The sequence below is a fragment of the Mirounga leonina genome, unplaced genomic scaffold, assembly GCF_011800145.1.
Source record: "Mirounga leonina isolate KUSES-001 unplaced genomic scaffold, KU_Mleo_1.0 Mir_174, whole genome shotgun sequence".
NCBI classification, from domain to species: domain Eukaryota; kingdom Metazoa; phylum Chordata; class Mammalia; order Carnivora; family Phocidae; genus Mirounga; species Mirounga leonina.
In genome coordinates, this window is record NW_023270451.1 from 56451727 (window position 1) to 56469988 (window position 18262).

An 18262-nucleotide genomic window follows, 5' to 3' on the forward strand; every position below is an offset into this window, starting at 1 on the left:
CAATTTAACCAAGCTCTCAGATTGCTTGAAATATTCTTTTCAGAGAAAAAGTGGCCCAAAACATTCCATTTATTTGGCGAGATTACTGGTAAGTGCTCTGAAAAGAACACCAAATTAGGTTTAACTGTCTTCTTTGGCATCCCTTTAAATACATATGCATAACTATCTATGTTCAATAGCAGCCATTAGGATGTCATTCTAGTTGATACAAGAAGCTATGGGAGCAGCAGATTAATCTCTAGATCAAATGATTGCACACCCATAATAGATCTCCTCTTGCAGATGTCTTGTCCATTTTTGTTACAAGAAGGTCATATATAGCTGCTAAACAGAGAAGTAACCTTTTTTTTTTTTTTTCCATCAAGAGTTAAGGACAAAACCAAAATATTTTTGATATATTTTCACACCATTACTTTGTCGTATTCCCCAATATTTAATTTTTAGATAATCATTCTCCTTTATCACTGAAGAACCGAAAAACTGTACGAGGAGTTCATAGGTTAGTTTAATAAATCAGATATTAATGGTAACAGATTTGGTAGGAAAACATGCTTTTGTTAAGAAATGAATTCTTTTTTCTTGAAATATGCACAATCATGAGTAGAATGTTTTGATATGTTAAGATGTTTTTCTTCAAGAGACATAGGATATGTGAACAAGAATCGAAGTAAACAATGTGTGCTAAAGACCTACTCAAATGCAAACTGTCTTCTTTGTCAAAAATATATACCGTTTTGGCTAATCCCCAAATCACAGATAATCAGGCCCTTTTTAGACATTGTCAATACCATGTATAATTGTTAAGCTTTGCATGCAATACTTTTTCTAAATTGAGTTCTTAGTATTCAGATTTAATTTACATTTTGTAACTGTTCATAATCATAAATGGAAAAGAAGACTAATTAAAACAGCAGTTTTTGATTTTGAAATTCCAGGAAATTATAAAATAGTAAAATTTTGGCAATGAGTGGTTTTTGTTTTTTCTGTTGTTTTTGCTGAAGTGCTATGATAGCTTTGCTTAGGGGCTACTCAATCAATGGAAATATTGATTTTAATAATCTCATTACTTAACCAGTGTAAACAAATAACAGCTGGGGGAAAGAGGAGTCAGGGCTCTTCAGCTGCAAAAACTAGAATCCATTTTGGCTAATTTAAATGGAAAAAAAATTTATTAGTGATGTAGTTTTGGAATAGGGGTGAGGTTTGGTGGGGTGGGGTGCAGAGCCAATGGCCCAGAAAGAATTCTTGAGACGTCTTTGGTGCAAAAAGGTGGTTTTATTAACGCACGGGGACAGGACCCATGGGCAGAAAAGAGCTGCTGCACCAGGGTTGTGAGGGGTGGCTGATTACATACTTGGGAGTTGGGGGTAAGGGAAAAGGGAAGTTTTCAAAAGAACTTCATATGCTGAAGAGGACGTAAGATACTGGAGGCCTTGCCATTGTCAAGGCTTTTTTCCCCTCTAGTAAGGCATTAATAGTAAGACAGTTGGGAGCTTCCTGGAGGAATGTGACACATATCCCACCCAGGAGTTGGGGTGGGGTGGGGGAGGGATGTTGCAGGGTGTCAGCTTGTGCTTTGTCCTCAGCTAGCCTTCTGCTCCCTCATTAGCACACGGACCCTCCCAGGTGTTACACGGCCAGAATCATACCCATCCATTCAGTGGGGCTTCTCTGTTGAAAACCGCACTGCTGCGCCATCAGCCCATGGTCTGCTAGGGAGTGGATATCAGACACTGCGTCCCACTGCCAAGACCAGTAAACGTCTTCTGTACTGTTTGTGCTGAGAGTTACCTCCCTGGTGTGGCTGTGGTCTTGCTTTGGCCACTGCTGTATGTAAGTCATCCTTGTGCTTGGTAGGACTTAGGTCACAAACCTGCCCCTTAGCTGCAGAGGAGTCAAGGAATGGGATAGAGGAATTGACCAAAACTCTGTGCGGGTGTTCAGAAATGCCAGACAGCACAAATGATGAGTAGTCATCCTGCTTTTTTTTATGATTTGTTCTCCAAAGAATCTAATTTGTCCCTCCTTAGTATCATGGTATTAAGTCTCATATTTTTTTTAAAAGATTTTATTTATTTATTTGAGAGAGAGCATGCGTGCAAGAGAGCAGGAGCAGGGGGAGGGACAGAGGGAGAAGCAGACTCCCCAGTGAGCAGGGAGCCCCAGGGGACTGATCTCAGGACTCTGGGATCATGACCTGACCTGAAACCAAGAGACAGATGCTTAACTGACTGCGCCACCAGGTGCCCCTCTTATATTTGTTTTCAATCTGAAATGTTTTGCTTTTCACATATAGGCATTTAATGCATCTGTAATTTATCTCTATAAGGTATATATGCACTTAGATGTGCAAACACATACATATTTGGAGCTCTCTATCTTTCCCCTGATTATTTGTGCCTGGACCCACAACACATGGCTTTAGTTCCTGGAGTTTCTTGATAGGACTATATATTTAGTAAGTCAAGCGCTGCAACCCTCTTTTACTTCCTTAAAATTGCTTTAGTGATTCTTGTTTGCTTTTCCTTATAAATTTTTGGATCAGTTTCTCAAGTTCTGTATAAAAGCCTGTCGGAAATTTTATGGGAATTACACTAAGTAAATAAATTGGGGAGGATTAATATTCACTCTACATTTAGTAGGGTTTCTTTTATGTCCTTCAGTACTGTTCTGTGATTTTTTTGCCATAAAATCTCTGCCCATTTTTTTCCTATCTTAATTCTTAGATACTTATGGGAGGTTTTGGGGGGCTTTTTTTTTCTTTATTTTTCTTTATTTTTTTGATCTTGTAAAGAGTTTATTTTTTCTTGTATATTTGCTATTTGGTTACTGTTGGCATAGACGAAGTTTGTTGATTTTAATGTGGTTGATCTTGGATATATCTTGTTAAATTCTTAGTGTTTCAGGGTTTGTAGTCTCATAAATTTCCCCTAGAACATTCCAATTAGGTATGCATCTCAAAAAAATTTTTTTTTCAGACCTGTTATTTGTTTTTCATGTTATATTCCTTTTGCCAGTACCTCCAGTGTCATGTCAAATAAGAGGGGTGAAGTTGGGCCACTTTTTCTTGGTCCTGACCTAAATGGGAGCATTTCTAAAGTGCTGACATTTAATTTTGGCAGATGTGTTTTATCAGATTAAGGAAGCTCTCTTCGATTCTCAACCAACTTATTCCCAATAAATGGCTTATTTTTATATCAAATTAAAAAATAAATATGGAAAAAGTTTTCTCCAGGACTTAAAAGGAAATTGAAGGGGTGCCTGACTGGCTCAGTCGGAAGAACATGTGACTCTTGATCTCAGGGTCATGAGTTGGAGCCCCACATTAGGTGTAGAGATTACTTAAATAGATAAAACTGTTTAAAAAAATTAAAATGAAATTCAGATCTGTACCTCTGAAACAAATAATGCAATATATGTTAAGAAAAAAAAAAGAAGAAGAAGGTAGCGGGAGGAGAAGAATGAAGTGGGGGAAATCGGAGGGGTAGATGAACCATGAGAGACGATGGACTCTAAAAAACAAACAGGGTTCTAGAGGGGAGGGAGGTGGGAGGATGGGTTAGCCTGGTGGTGGGTATTGAGGAGGGCACATTCTGCATGGAGCACTGGGTGTTATGCACAAACAATGAATCATGGAACACTTCGTCTAAAACTAATGATGTAATGTATGGGGATTAACATAAGAATAAAAAAAATAAAAAATTAAAATGAAATTGAAAACTATATTTTATATTTCTTTCTATATTGTCCAGTTTTGATACTTGGATTCATTGTTTTTTTTCCTTTTATCTCAAAAGATAATTAAACATTTTATCCTGTTATTTGGGGATGTTGAGATAATACCATGTTTCTAGCACCCAAAAGAGGGACTTGGTACATAGAAAAACAAACACTTGCTGTTGAATGAGTGTAGAATAACTTTTTCAGATTTCCAATTTAAATTTTCTTAAAAAACAAAGCAGTCTTTCCCACTGTTTTCATATGCCTTGTATAAGGTCACTTTTGATGACCCTGTCCCACTTCCCTTTTTTACTAATTATGTTTTCTCTGTGTCCGTGTTTATTAATATTTTCCTTTTTTCTTTCTCTCCATTTTGTAGAACCATGGGTAAAGCCCGGGGGGGGGGGGGAGTCTGTTCCTGAATATATTTTGATGATTTTCAAATATTTCTTTTTTTAACTGGATCAACTTTTCCTGTTGTTTAGCTCAACCCCAGCGCTTGCCTCAGCTTCCAACATGCTCACAGGAACCAAGTGAGGAAGAAACCAGCAAGATAAAGAACGGCCACACAAGTCTGAGCAATGGAAATGGAATTCACCACGGGGCCAAACATGTATCTGCAGATAATCGAAGACTTTCAGCACCTGTTTCTCACAAAATGCATAGAAAAATTCAGTCCAGCTTGTCTGTAAACAGCGATATCAGTAAGAAGAGTAAAGTAAATGCTGTCTTTTCCCAAAAGACAGGCTCTTCACCTGAAGGTAAGTTGGAGATATATGCTTATTTTATTTGACCAGATGTAAAATCATAGTCACCAATAACTACTTGATCAAGCAAACATGAATGAAGAATCTTGCTTATCTTTGAGACAAACAGGAGTTTTGGTAAAATACAACCTCTCCAAAGGGAAACACAGGCTAGGAAAGGAAGTGCCGGCAGCTGACATCCTGCTTTAGATTATTGCTTTCTAGAGTGAGGAGTCATTACTTTAAATAGAACCGATATACTTACTGTTTTTAATACCATGTTTAAAAATATGGATGCAACATGCTGGTGGTGGATGCATGTATTTTCTCTGTCCCTGGTTCATTATGTTACTCTGCGGTTCAAAGAGAAGATTGCCTGCTTGTATGTTTGTCTTGCAAATGAGTTCTTAAATATGCAACACTAAAATGAGAAAAAGATTTGGCAATGGTCATATTCTTGCCAGAGAGTGGGCCAGGTGATCTCTGTTGCTTCACTGGCTCGCATCTCCCAGCCAGCTGTGCTGCCATTCCCACCCCTCATCCCCCCCGCCCCCCCCCCGCTCACTGTGCTCTGGCCTTGAGCTTCTCCCATGGAGGCACAGGGGTATTCTCTGACCTCTCAGGAGCTAGTTACTAGGTCTGCAGTTCGGCTTCATCCTGCCCTTGGCCAGGTCAAAGTCAGGTTAAATACTATGAACCTGAGAAAGGTTTTCTTTATTACAACACAAACTCATCTGATGACAGCGGGTTTATAACCAACCCACAGACTCCTTTTATAAAAATAGCTTGCCATATTATATATATTTTTTATTTTTTATTCTATTTTACTTTTTTTTAAAGATTTTATTTATTTGACAGAGAGACACAGTGAGAGAGGGAACACAAGCAGGGGGAGTGGGAAAGGGAGAAGCAGGCTTCCCACGGAGCAGGGAGCCCGATGCGGGGCTCGATCCCAGGACCCTGGGATCGGGACCTGAGCCGAAAGCAGATGCTTAATGACTGTGCCACCCAGGCGCTCCTATATATTTTTTTAAAAAAGAATAGTCTCCCTATCATGTGTAAGGTCCCAGATGTCTGCCAGCCCATCCATGTTCCTCTGTTCTTCCTCTTTGCTCTCCTTTAGCAGTTCTTGGGATCCAAAAACTCAAATCTGTTTTCTAAATATAGGTGTAGATAGATCTTTCCACCTGCTAGTTCAGGTATATCTGATTTTTTTTCTTGTTCCCCTTACCTTTCAATTTTAATTACCATAAAATCTTAAAGAAGGCAAATTCTGTCAATGCTTCTGTGAAGTTGGCCATGCTTATTCATAGAGATAAATTGAGTTGTAAATAGGAAATTGTATCGAGAGTTACCAGTAATGAGTGGGAGAAAGGATATTGTATTTTGGCTACAGGTGTCTCAAACTCAACTGAGGTAAAGTGTTAGGTTGATCAAATGATATGATAATAAATGGTCTGCATAGTTCTAGGTCAGTGACACTACTTTCCAAACTAATTAGATTGAAAGGGACATGATTGACACTTTAAAATGAGTTTGACATGTAAGCTGTATGGTCATCTCTGAAGCAGAGGTAGGCTGTTAACTAAACTGGCTCTCCAAGGAGTTGGGAAGGCAATGCAATTTTCTTTAGAGTATCTTTGCTTCTAGGTGATTGGGTGAAATAATTGAAATCTACTTGTTTTATACATTTGAATTTACTTATTATTATTACAGCCTTAACCTCTTATTTGCCACTTAATATTTACTTATTTTAAAGAATGGTCTCTCAATCCAACCGGAAAGGTGCATATCAGCCCAACTTGAAATATCTTACGGAATTTTTAGAAAAATATTCATTATTTTCTTATTTTTAATACCATGTCTGAAATTATTTCTGGTGGAAGAATGCAGCTTCCTTTTTTTTTGCCTAAAAAATCTTAAAAAGATTTTTATTTATTTATTGGAGGGAGGGAGAGAGTGTGAGTGGGGGGAGGGGGGAGAGGGTGTGTCTTAAGCAGGCTCCATGCTAGGCATGGAGCCTGACACGGGACTCAATCCCACGACCCCGAGACCATGACCTGAGCTGAAATCAAGAGTCAGCCGCTTAACCGACAGAGCCACCCAGGCGCCCCAGGAATGCAGCTTCCTAAGTAACCTACAAAGGAAGAGGAAAATCAGTAGTGTTGAAAGAGTTCTAGTCTCCCCCTCTGTCTCCGTCTCATTCAGTCCTGTGAGTGTGCGACAGGGATAAGGATTAAGGACAATCCTGCTCTTTATCACAAAATCTTTCCCAGATTGGGCTGGGGGTATGAGTCATATGAAACACAAACGAAGAGATCTAAATATATTGTAGAGTGTCCTATCCAGAACTCGGCTGTGAGGCTATAAAACTTAGCCGATTGTATGTTCCTGGTGTTGTGATTGCTCAAATCCAGATGAAAATTTCCTTGTCCCAGTTCATATAGTCTCCAAATTAGGTATCCTCATGCTTTTTGATGCTATTTAAAGTTGAGCCCTGAGTTTCAGTTTTGAAGTTAGGTTTCTTCTCTGAATGGTGCTGTAGCTAAACAAAAAGGGACAGACGGGGCAGATAGCAAGTGGAAGAACCAACGTTGTGAGCATGGCCAGCAAGCTCGCTGGGCGACCCGGGTTTCTCTGGGTCTGCTTTCTCTATAAAACTGTTTGGAGGAGAAATCTTCCAAGTTAGCTTGTGTTCCCGGATTCTGTGATACTGTCCTCACAGCAAAACCGCTCCGTTGCACGGCATGTTTCTTGCTCGACAGAATATGGGATTCCAGGCTGAGCAGAACTGTAATACTTGCTGAGTGGGACAGGGCAAGGGCAGGGATGGATTTGATGCACAGGGATGACATCTGGATTTCAGGAGGTCTGTAGGTCACAACGGTAGGTCTTGGACAGGCTTGATTTAGGACATGAATAAAAATGGATAAAAATTATTAAAAAAATAAGGAGGAGCTTAATAGTTTTCTCGGTTTTGTTTTTTTTGTTTTTCATTTTCTTCAGTCTTTATTGTCTACGTCTGTTCCTCTCACAGTAAAATGAGCAAATGAATAGCAAAGTCATATTCACCCTAAACCTCAAATCAGCTAACCACAGTTTGACAGTGTGTGTTTTTTCTGGACAACCGGCGCTTGTGGTTGTTTTTGTGTTGCACATAAATAAGAATGACAAGTAGAGGGGCATTTTTCTGGCTCAGATGATGGAATTAAATATTTAACTATTTCATTTTGCTTAAGAGAAGTAGGGGCCTCTTTGCTGACCAAGTTTGGAAAAACCCTAAGATGGGGGCCCCGTGCTTACACAGAGCTAAAGACTGACCCCACCCCTTAATTGAGTCCGTGTGTTGGCAAGATCTTTTAAGCTCTAACTGTGGTTTGGGTACGGCCTGAATGCTCTTTTTTAAGCTATGTTGATTTGTGAGTTAGTTCATTCTGTGTTCCTGCTGCACTCACATGATCTCATTGTAAATGAGGAAACTGAGGCACAGACAGGTCAGGTGAACCCGCTGACATCAGTTGGTATGTGGTAGAAACGAGATTCAACCCCAGACATTCTGGCTCCACAGTCTAGGCTCGTAAGCCCTGATATTTTGCCTTACTAGAGTTCCCTAAGGTAAAGGTAATCACTGGTCATTCCAACACTGCATCCTAGTGTTGACCGGGTTACCTGTGAAGGTTAGGCAGGGATCTTCGTATACATTTGCCTTCTAGAAGCCTTTTCTACTAAAACTTTCAAAAGAATTTGCACACTTTTGCCCTATTCTTGTTTTCCTTTCCTACCAGACTGTAAATTCCTGAAGAGGCTGGACTCAGATGAGTCCGTTTTGTTTAATTTAGTGTGGTGCCCAGAACAGTCGCTTCATAGAGTTTCCTGCCAGTTAATAAGTGATGGTGTTTTATTTCACACACCTTTATCCTACTCTTCCTTCAAGCTAGCACTGGAAAATAAAATCTGTACTCATATTCATTAAAAAATGTTATTTTAAAAATTTCCTTTTATGCAATACCCATGTTGGAAAATATTGTACCTTTTATTTAAAGGTTATTAAATAGGTAGATTTCTACTTATTTTGTATAATTAAATATTTTCATACATACTTTAATTTTCTGATTGCATCACCCAGGTGGAGAGTTTTAAGCCTAAATGTTTAAGATTCTTGACCTTTGAAATAATTATAGTATAATTTAGTATCATATAATATTCAAATTGCCAAGGGTTTTCATTAGACGCGAAACACTTTTCTTACCGTAGGAACTGTAAATCCTAACATTTCAGGTGTGCCAGTTACAGCTCTATATTTGTGTAAAAATTTTCAGCAAAGATGTTTTTAAAACAGACTTTGTACCTTGGGTTAATGTGCCATCCTTTGTACATCTCCAGCTCCAGAAGCTCATTGAGCATAAATGTTGAATCAGACAGTCTAGAGCCTTGTGGATAGCGGAGTACCTAGAATCTTTTTTTTTTTTTTAAGATTTTATTTATTAGAGAGCACAAGCAAGGGGAAGGTTACAGAGGGAGAAGCAGACTCCCGACTGAGCAGGGAACCCAATGCGGGGCTGGATCCCAGGACCCCAGGATCATGACCTGAGCTGAAGGCAGACGCTTAACTGACTGAGCCACCCAGGCGCCCTGGATCCGTCTCATTTTTAATCACACAGATGCTGTGTGGCCTAGTGATTAGAGCACAGACACTGGAACCAGTCTGCTTGGGTTCAAATGTTGACTTCACCACTGTCCTGTGATGCGTCCTTGGGTAGGCTTTATGCCTCAGTGTCTTAAATGTGAAACGGGGATGTTATTCGTACCTACTTAATAGGATTGTTGTAAAGAGGAGTTGCTATGGAATTCCTTGGAGTTAGAACAGCAGTCTGGCCCAGATGAAGTATTTGATAATGATGACAGCGACAGCAGTGACACTTAACCCCTGCGAGTTCCCTAAGAATGTTAACTTCCTCGAGAAAGCAGTACCTGGATGGAGACTCAGTAGCTAGTGAGGGTAGGGGGACGCATTCAAGGCTGAAGGGGTGTTATGAATTACTGTGTTTTGTTCAGAGAACCCTCAGTATTTCACTGTTGTCAAAGCTGAATTAGGAGCACTAAGACTGGAAATGTGACAAAGGGCAAATCCACAGCACCCCTCGGATGTTCTGTTCCTCTGAACCTTTAAGAAGGACACCATTTTATATCCAGTGTGCATTTCTTAAAAAAAAAAAAAAAAATTCTTTTCCTAATGCAGAAATTCCATGGTTGCAATTTTTTTTTTTTAAAGATTTTATTTATTTATTTGAGAGAGAGAGAATGAGAGACAGAGAGCATGAGAGGGAGGAAGGTCAGAGGGAGAAGCAAACTCCCTGCCGAGCAGGGAGCCCGATGCGGGACTCGATCCCGGGACTCCAGGATCATGACCTGAGCCGAAGGCAGTCACTTAACCAACTGAGCCACCCAGGCGCCCCATGGTTGCAATTTTTTAAAACCAGATGCCTTCTTACCTGTTCAGTATGGCTACCCAGTAAGCACCCACCCACAGACTGCCTTCACTTTCCTTTTGTATGTTAGAAATAACTGTCGCCGTATGTGACATGATGAATTACTTTAGGCTTGTGGAGCTGGGATGCTACCAAGCTCTAGGAAACCTTTGGATGGACCTAAGCCCAGTCTTCAAATTTTACTGGTTCTCTCTGCTTCCCTTTCTTCTATTTTGTTGGCTTCCTACCTTTTTAGACTCCGCCTCCTCCCCTTTTCCGGTGTATTTCCCCTTGTATTATTCGTAATGTAGTAGTTTTTCACTGTATACAGGAGAGGGACAGGGCATGGCAGTGTCAGTAGGAGCAGAGGCGTGCCTGGGAGAGTCTGGGTGGGGGCACACAGCCTTCAAAGGGGATTTAGCATAACCGAGCATGACAGTGTGAAAAGCTCACGAGGTGATCAGACAGGTCCTGCCCCCCCCCACCCTTCCTTGACTTCCCCTACCCTCCTCACCATCTGCAAACCTTGATTTCACTCGGTGTGTTTGAAAGTATGCCTTTACTACAGTGATTTCTAGTTCAATTAGTTGGGAAAATGAATAGAAATCAAGTGGCACAGCTAAATGCCCTTGCTGCTTCTATCCCCTCAGCCTGGAATGTTCTCATAATTTTCTTTGCCTTTTTGACCTGTGCACATTTTTTTCAGAACTCAACTTGGGCATCATCTACTGATGCCCAGTTTTGAGCTAACTGGCCCTCTTCCGTGTCCCTGTAGCACCTTCCACGTACACAGTGATACTGAAGTTTATCTGTCTTCCTGCACTAAAACCTACTCTTACCGAAGGCAAAGCCTTTGTCTTACTCTTCTCATTTCCAGCAAAGCCCGGAGTCTGGCTTGTAATAAATATTCAGTCAATGCTGAAGCAAGTAAGGAGTATAAACCTGAGAACACAGGTACTTGTTCTTTAACATTCCACAGACATTGTGGTTGAGACCTCAGACTGGCTGAAATCCTCAAGGGAGAGAATGTGGAGCCATAGGAGTGCAAAGATCTGAGGTCAGAGAGAGGCGAAAAGAAACTCCACTGAGGCGGGACTGGAACTCAGAACTTTTGCCTCTCACCTCCATCGTTTCCTCCTCATTCCTTGAGGTTTTCAGTCAACACCATGTTCCCAACTCCTAAAACCAGAAAAAAAAAGGTAAAATTCAAATTGAATTGTTCATTCTCAATTACATATTATAAAATCTTACATTCATTTTCCCCCATAAAAACGTCAGTTTTGCCTGTAATTATAGAAATACAAGTATTCTAGTGGACGAATAATAGGATTTTATGATATGACCATAGTGTCATAATCTGAGCTTCCAGAAACAAACTTTCTGTGGCTTTGGCAAGCTATGTCGCCGCATTCCTCAAAATACTTAATTTGCTTGGATGATGTTTTGTTTGGTGCTGTTTTCTCAGGCACAGTGCCTTCCATTCCAATGTCAAAATGATCGTGTGGGAGAAAGGTTTAGGATTCTGCTTTCCGAGGCAGTATTTGCCAGTCCAGTGGAAAACAGGCTTTTAGTAATTTTTACTGCTCAACTAACAAACTAAATGGAACAACAGTAACACAGGGAGATGGGTGTGTGAGGAAAGAAGGCCTGACCAAAGTTGACGGTGTCAAAGTACAAATCATTCCGCACATATAAATCATTTTTACTCACTTGAGATATTTAGTCAGCTGTTTTTTAAAATTATCTATCCAAAGTATTTATAAATGGTAAGTGTGTCTTTAGGACCAAATGCAAATATTTAAACACACTTCCTTTAGAGTTTAGGAAAATGGGTTAACTCTATACTTTATGTGCTGGAGTAAATTATTCTCATACCCATCAGTCCGATGAGGAGCACAGAAAAGATTTTATAAGGTCCTGAAATACATACAGTTTAACATTTGAAACACCTCAGGTGGTTTCTTTAAAAGAGCTGACGGCTTTGCAGGCCAAGTGAAAGAAGAGAGAAGCCATCAGCTAGGTAATGGATTTCACCTCCTTTAACTTGGGCTTTTGTAGACAAGTGGCTTAGACCACTGCTCGAACAATTTAAATTAACTTAGCATTCACTCAGGAGGTGGGTGGGGAGGAAATAAAACAATGGAGATACAGATAGATTGGCCAGGAAGCTCTGGGGTGTGGGGTGGCAGAGTGAAGAGACTATTTAGAAACCCAGCTTCAAAATAATAGGCTAAATGGAAAAACTGAATAAATCTCACAACCCTATTAATACACCATCGTTTTAATTTTTGCATTCGTAGTGAAACGTTTCGGTGGTGTTTTAATATGTGAGACAGCACTAAGTAGCTACAGCAGCCAGGCTGCTCTAGGATGAAACTTTATTTTCAGCCCTGTGACTTGTGCTGAATGTGAGCAATGAGAACCTGAGATTTTCTTCAGGGTTTCAGGATTAAGTGCTGCGTCCCAGCCCAGGGTTAAAAGTGAATAGAACTGAACTGCAGCCAGACATCCATCCTGATTGGGACTGTCATTAATTTTCTAGTTCAATTAGTTGGGAAAATGACTAGAAATTAGGAAATCATGAATAGCTCAGTGTAGTTTGAGGAGGACCAGGAGTTGTTTTAGACCTTGTCGCTTTCAAATGATGATATACAATCCAAGAGCATTTGGAAATACAGACTTGGAGCTTGGGAGGAGTTAGAACCAGGTATGCTAATTTATATTCTCGTAGAGAGAATATTTGAAACTGTGAATTTGGATGAGTTTTCTCAAGAGATTTAAGAGAAACAATCAGATGGCTGAAAACTAAGTGACTCAGGGATCACTGGAGGCCAGCCAGCTTGGTGGGTTGGGAATGGGAGTTCAGCTTGCGTGCTTAGGAGACAATCCCATGGAAAGTTCAGACTTTTCTCCACAGGTGATGTCCAGTAGAGTAAGTCAGAGTGAGGCCAAGACCCTGATAAGATAACCTACGGGAGAGGTCAGAGGCAAAGAGAGGAGGACGATTATCTTGCTGAGGAAAAAAAAAAAATTGGAAAGGGTAGTGTCATGGAAAGAATGTTTTAGGAAAAGGACTGCACCAGATAATTGATGGGTTCAGCAGGATGAATACTGAAATAATTCTGTTGGATTTCATTGTAGATATCATTTGGTGACCTAATTTAGAGCCATTTTCACGGAGAAGCCTGAATGATGTAGGTTGTGGAATGTTGAGGAAACTCACTGATAACAATAGTTCTAGAAAGGCTAAAGTCCAGGGTGGAAGTATGGCTCCAGGGAGGTTGTGTTGTTAGGTGTTCTTTCTTTTTAAGATGGGAAAGCTTTGAATGTGTTACATTTCGATGGAAAGGATCTAGGAGAGAGGAAAAGTTTGAATATATAAAAAGGTAATTAACTTCTTGACAAGCCGGCATATAGGTTCTTCAGAGTTCAGCTCTTGAGTTCAATGATACTGAATTGTGTGGTTGTATATCCATCACCAAAGAAGAGAATTGAGCCACCAGAGAAGCATTTACTGAATTGTTAACCTAGATGACTCTACTCTGTTGTGTGGTTGATTAATCTTAGAAGCCTTCTGAGTAACTTCTGTGGAATGACTGCATAAGAGGAAATTAACTTCAAGTGATTAAAAGCCTATCTCAAGCCCCCACTCCTACCTCATTCCAGGAACACTAACTGGCATTTGAATGGAAGGCATTGACAGGGTGGGCAGTTAGGATTCTGAATTCCACATTTCTGACTGTTGTATTTTGGACCACAGGTTGATGGATGTTTAGAGCTTCTTATACTTTAGAATTGAATTTAAATCATAGCTTATATATGTATGTATATATGTGTGTGTGTGTGTGTGTGTGTGTTTATAGTATAAGAAAGGAAATAACATCAACAAGTAAAAAAACCAGTTAAAGAGTTAGTTACAAGAGAAGTATAGGAACAATGAGTAAGGAAACTACTATATAATCCAGAAAAATAGAAGACAGGTTAATATTAAAATATATTTAAAGTAAATTTATCTTTTAATATGGCCTACTCTTGACTGAATTAGTGTTGCAAGCAAAAGCTTGAAAAGGTTAAGACCTAACCTATAATAAATTGGAATATTGATTATGATGGTCTCTTACACAGTGATTCATTTTTGGTTCATGGGCTTGAGAATCTGACAAAAGATGTAATTCTTTTCCTCAAGTTTTTAAGAAAGATGGTAATGGAATCCTGTTACCTCTTGTGTTTTTCCTAGAAGTAAAGACATTGGGCACCTTCAGACCTCTTACTCTGAGATCAAATATCTCTAAGACGTTTGAATAGTGAGGGGGGATGCTGAAGAGCTAGTGTAAGGATTTTGAACAGATGAAGGACATGATCTAACTTACCATTCTTAAACATGACCTGCTTCTGGGGCTGAGAGTCCACTACAGGCACATGAGGGCCAAAGATGGAAGCCTGCTGTGTGCCTCTTGTAAGAAGTCAGCTGGAAGATGGCTGGGTTGGATCAGGGTAGCAGCGGTGGAGGTGGGGAGATGTTACACCGGAATGTATTTTGAAGGCAGGGTAAGATTTACTGAATGATGAGATTTCAGTGTGAGAGACAAAATTTAAGGATGATTCCCAAGTTTTTTGGTCGAAACAGTCTAAAGTAATGAGTTGTCATTAATGGAGATGAGAAGGCTACAGGAAGAACAGGGTTTTGTTGGTGGAGGAAGGTAAGGATTTTGGTCATGGACGTGGATTGAGATACCCTTTATTTAAGTGGTGATGTGAAAGGAGGAGTCTGGAATTCAGAGGAATGGTCTGCAGCCTGAGATATATCTTATGAGTCATCAAGGTATAGAATGTTCGTTGGAGGGCACTCCCTAGGCCTGGGGTTCTCCATCCTGGCCCTGAGTATTTGGAGTAAGAGCTTCTGGGCCAAAGGAGTAGGAAGTAGATTACTACTCTCTGGGCTTTGTCCCCAGAGATTCTAATTCATTTGGAATGCGGTAGGGGTGGCTAAGTTATCAGTCTCCTTTAGAAGCTCCCCACAGGATTTCAGTATGCATGCAGAGTTAAGAACCACTGCTCAGGATGCAGGAGCCCTGGACTACTCCAACATAGAGAGGTCAGAAAAGGAAGAGGAACCATTTAAAAAAAAAAAAAAAAAGATGAGTAACTGGTGATGGAGAAGGCACCATGAAAGAGGGACAGCTTGGAAGCCAAGTGAACAAAGTGTTTCAAGAGTCAAATGCAACTGAGAAATCCAAAAGGATGAGTGAGAGGTAACCCTTGACATTTTCCTGTGAAGGTCATTGGTGACCTTCATACTTTTGGTGTTGTGATGGGGACAAAAGTCTGATCGAAGTTGGTTCAAAAGAGAAGAATTAAAGATGCAAGTCTAGGCTACTCTGGTTCAAGGAATTTTGCTGAAGGGGAATGTTTTTAGAAATGGGAGATACTGTGTTACTGGTAATGAGTTACTTAAGGTGAGAGCAGGATGTCCTGGAGTAGGAGAGAGAGGAGGAGATGTTACAAAATGCCTTAGGTTGTAGTTATTGATATCTGTATCTATATTATATCCTTCACCAGTTTTAGAGTGTTAAAGCAGCCATGCTTTAAAGGTGATCTTAGAAAGTGCCTCCTACATATAAGCACTATAATACATACAGCAGGCCCTATACATTTATTTAGCCGGATATCCCTCAGATGGCCAGTAGGATTTGGCATGGACTTATAGTTTTGGAAACCTTCCACTTTAAGAAAATATTTTATCATTTGGAATGATGTTAATTATGATAAAAGTTTCCATTCGTTTTAGAGGGACTTCAAAAAATTATTTCATAGTTACAATAATAGCACTAGACACTGCGTAATACTACAATTCTCAAAGGAGGAAGTTTTTGGGAAAAGATACAGAATGTGCAGGATGTTTTGAATCTTCTGACAAAAACTGGCTGATGACTCATGAGTCTCTTACAGTTTGTGAAATATACAGAGGGAAAATAGTACCAAAGTATTGCTCATTGGATATAATTTTTGTCTTCACATATCGGAGGTGACCAGTTACAGCAAAACTTTATCTCAGATGCTCACGATAAATTTAGCCTAAAATTTAGCTACAGTATTTACATTGTAAAAAAAAAAAAAAATCAGTTCAGTTTCTGAGGTTTGAAGAATAAATTTAAATAAAGCTAATGAACTGAAGATAATACTGATGTGTAATCCGTACCTTAATTTATGTTCAAAGATCATGTGGTCTGCCCACTGATGATCTGGAAAAAAGAGAAAATTCAAAATGTTAAGTTTAACTGGGTTATATTCATGTTCCTTTGACTTCAACTAAAACCGTTTTTGATGATACTCTACTGTGTGTTTTTTGTCTTGGTGCTTTCATAAATTTCCTGGGGTTTTTTTGCCCCATATTTCACTATGTTCTTTCAGTTCTTTCCTTTGTTTGCCCCTACCATCATCTCTTTATACTCAAAAGATCTATTGTTTCACTGGCTGAATACACACTAAAATGTTTCAGAATAGAGAACTGTAATTTTGGGGGGAAATTAATTTGGAACAGGAACAAAAGGGTGTCCTTCATCTCTAGGAATAGGTCTGTTTTGTCCCTAGGGAAGCTTCTATCTTTGCAGATCTGGCCTGCAAGCCAAGTTTTGGCTCATTTTGGTTGTTGCTCCAAAGTATACCTTCCACATCTCTGTCCATCTGCCTGTCTTTCTCATCCCCCCTACCCCAGTCTGTCTCTCCCCTTATTTTTCTCTTTTTCTTACTTTCTCTCCCTCCTGACTCAGAAATTTTGCATGATTTCATTGAACAATTTATTGCAATTTAGAGGAACCCAAATGACAGTGATTCATGACATTTTCAATAGTGATGATTTAATGTTATTTTCCAATAAGTATTCTTAGCTTGTATGTTTGTGAGTATGGGTACATGGAGATTTTCAGGACTATTTCTTTTAAGCTAAGACCCAAGATTTTTTAAACAATGAATTAAACTCTCGTGATATTTGAGTTGATGTCTTTCAGAATACATAGTTGCTTCACTCTTGGAGTTAGGTAGGGTCATTTGAGAATGTAATTTTAAAAAATCAAGTGAAGTAACAGAAATGTATACAGTTTCTCTTGGAAATGTTTTCACTAATTTTAATACCAATATATAGTGTTAAATTAGTACAGTTTTTGAGGACCTTTTATAATTTGTATAACTCTCAGTATAGTATAAAAGGGATAGAGGGGGAGCTGATGGTATGAATTTGCCTTATTTCTGAAAAATTCTCGCAAAGTAAAATTTTTTCTTATATAGAAGGTTTAAGTTGAATACACTAGGAAGCTTTTTGAAAGATTCACTTAGGATCCTCCAGTTGAGGGGTTCTTAGCTTTGGGAATGGTCCGTGACTTTGAGAGAAAAAACAACAACTTCATTTCCTTACCTTCTATACGTGGTATCTATTATTTCCATTTATAATTGAAGGAAATGCTAAACTTCAGTAGCATGAGTAGTACCTCTGACTTTGTCACTGATATTTTCATGTCCTATTACCATTGTTGCAGAAATCCTGAAATGTTGTTTATGCTAATCACTACTGTAAAATTATGGTAGTTACCAGATCACCACAGAATCTTATTATTGATGTATGAGAAAAAGCACATACTTATAATATTTTTATTCTACCTCAACTTTTAATAACTTTTCAACATAATTGGTTTCCTTTGAAATCATTTTTACTTTACACATTCAAAAATATTTTGTCTGTGACGCAAAAAAAACAATACCTGCTCTACCCTGCTTTGCTACATCCTCAGCATTCTTTGTAGTGTAATTTCCTTTGTAACCTTACATTTCTGGGTGTAGTTTTCATAATGCAGAGAACAACTTTTTTTTAATAGCTTTTTTTTTTGCTCATATGAAATTGAAATAAGCTTTATAAAAGACATATCCAAATTTCCACCTTAAGAAACTGTTAGATAGTAAATTCCCAAGTAACCGTTCTCACGTTTACCTTTTCATGCATACTTTTGTAAAATTACTTCTTTTTTTTTTTTTTTTAAAGATTTTATTTATTTATTTGAGAGAGAGAATGAGAGACAGAGAGCACAAGAGGGAAGAGGGTCAGAGGGAGAAGCAGACCCCCTGCTGAGCAGGGAGCCCGATGCGGGACTCGATCCCAGGACTCCAGGATCATGACCTGAGCCAAAGGCAGTCACTTAACCAACTGAGCCACCCAGGCGCCCCTAAAATTACTTCTTTTTAACCACAGTATAGTCAGCAGTATCAGGATACAGAAGCATGGAGAAAATTATTTCTGTGGTTTTGCGTGCCATAGTTTGGGTAATCTTCATTTAACTC

At 39.3% G+C, this 18262-nt stretch overlaps 1 protein-coding gene across 1 annotated transcript in view; it reads left to right on the forward strand.

Moving 5' to 3' along the window:
- MDFIC (MyoD family inhibitor domain containing) overlaps nucleotides 1-18262 on the forward strand; it is an 89455-nt gene that overhangs the window by 49825 nt on the left and 21368 nt on the right. Inside the window, exon 4 of the mRNA XM_035020961.1 lies at nucleotides 4206-4481. Coding sequence (XP_034876852.1) covers nucleotides 4206-4481 — 276 coding nt within the window. The remainder of the gene's footprint in view (nucleotides 1-4205; nucleotides 4482-18262) is intronic.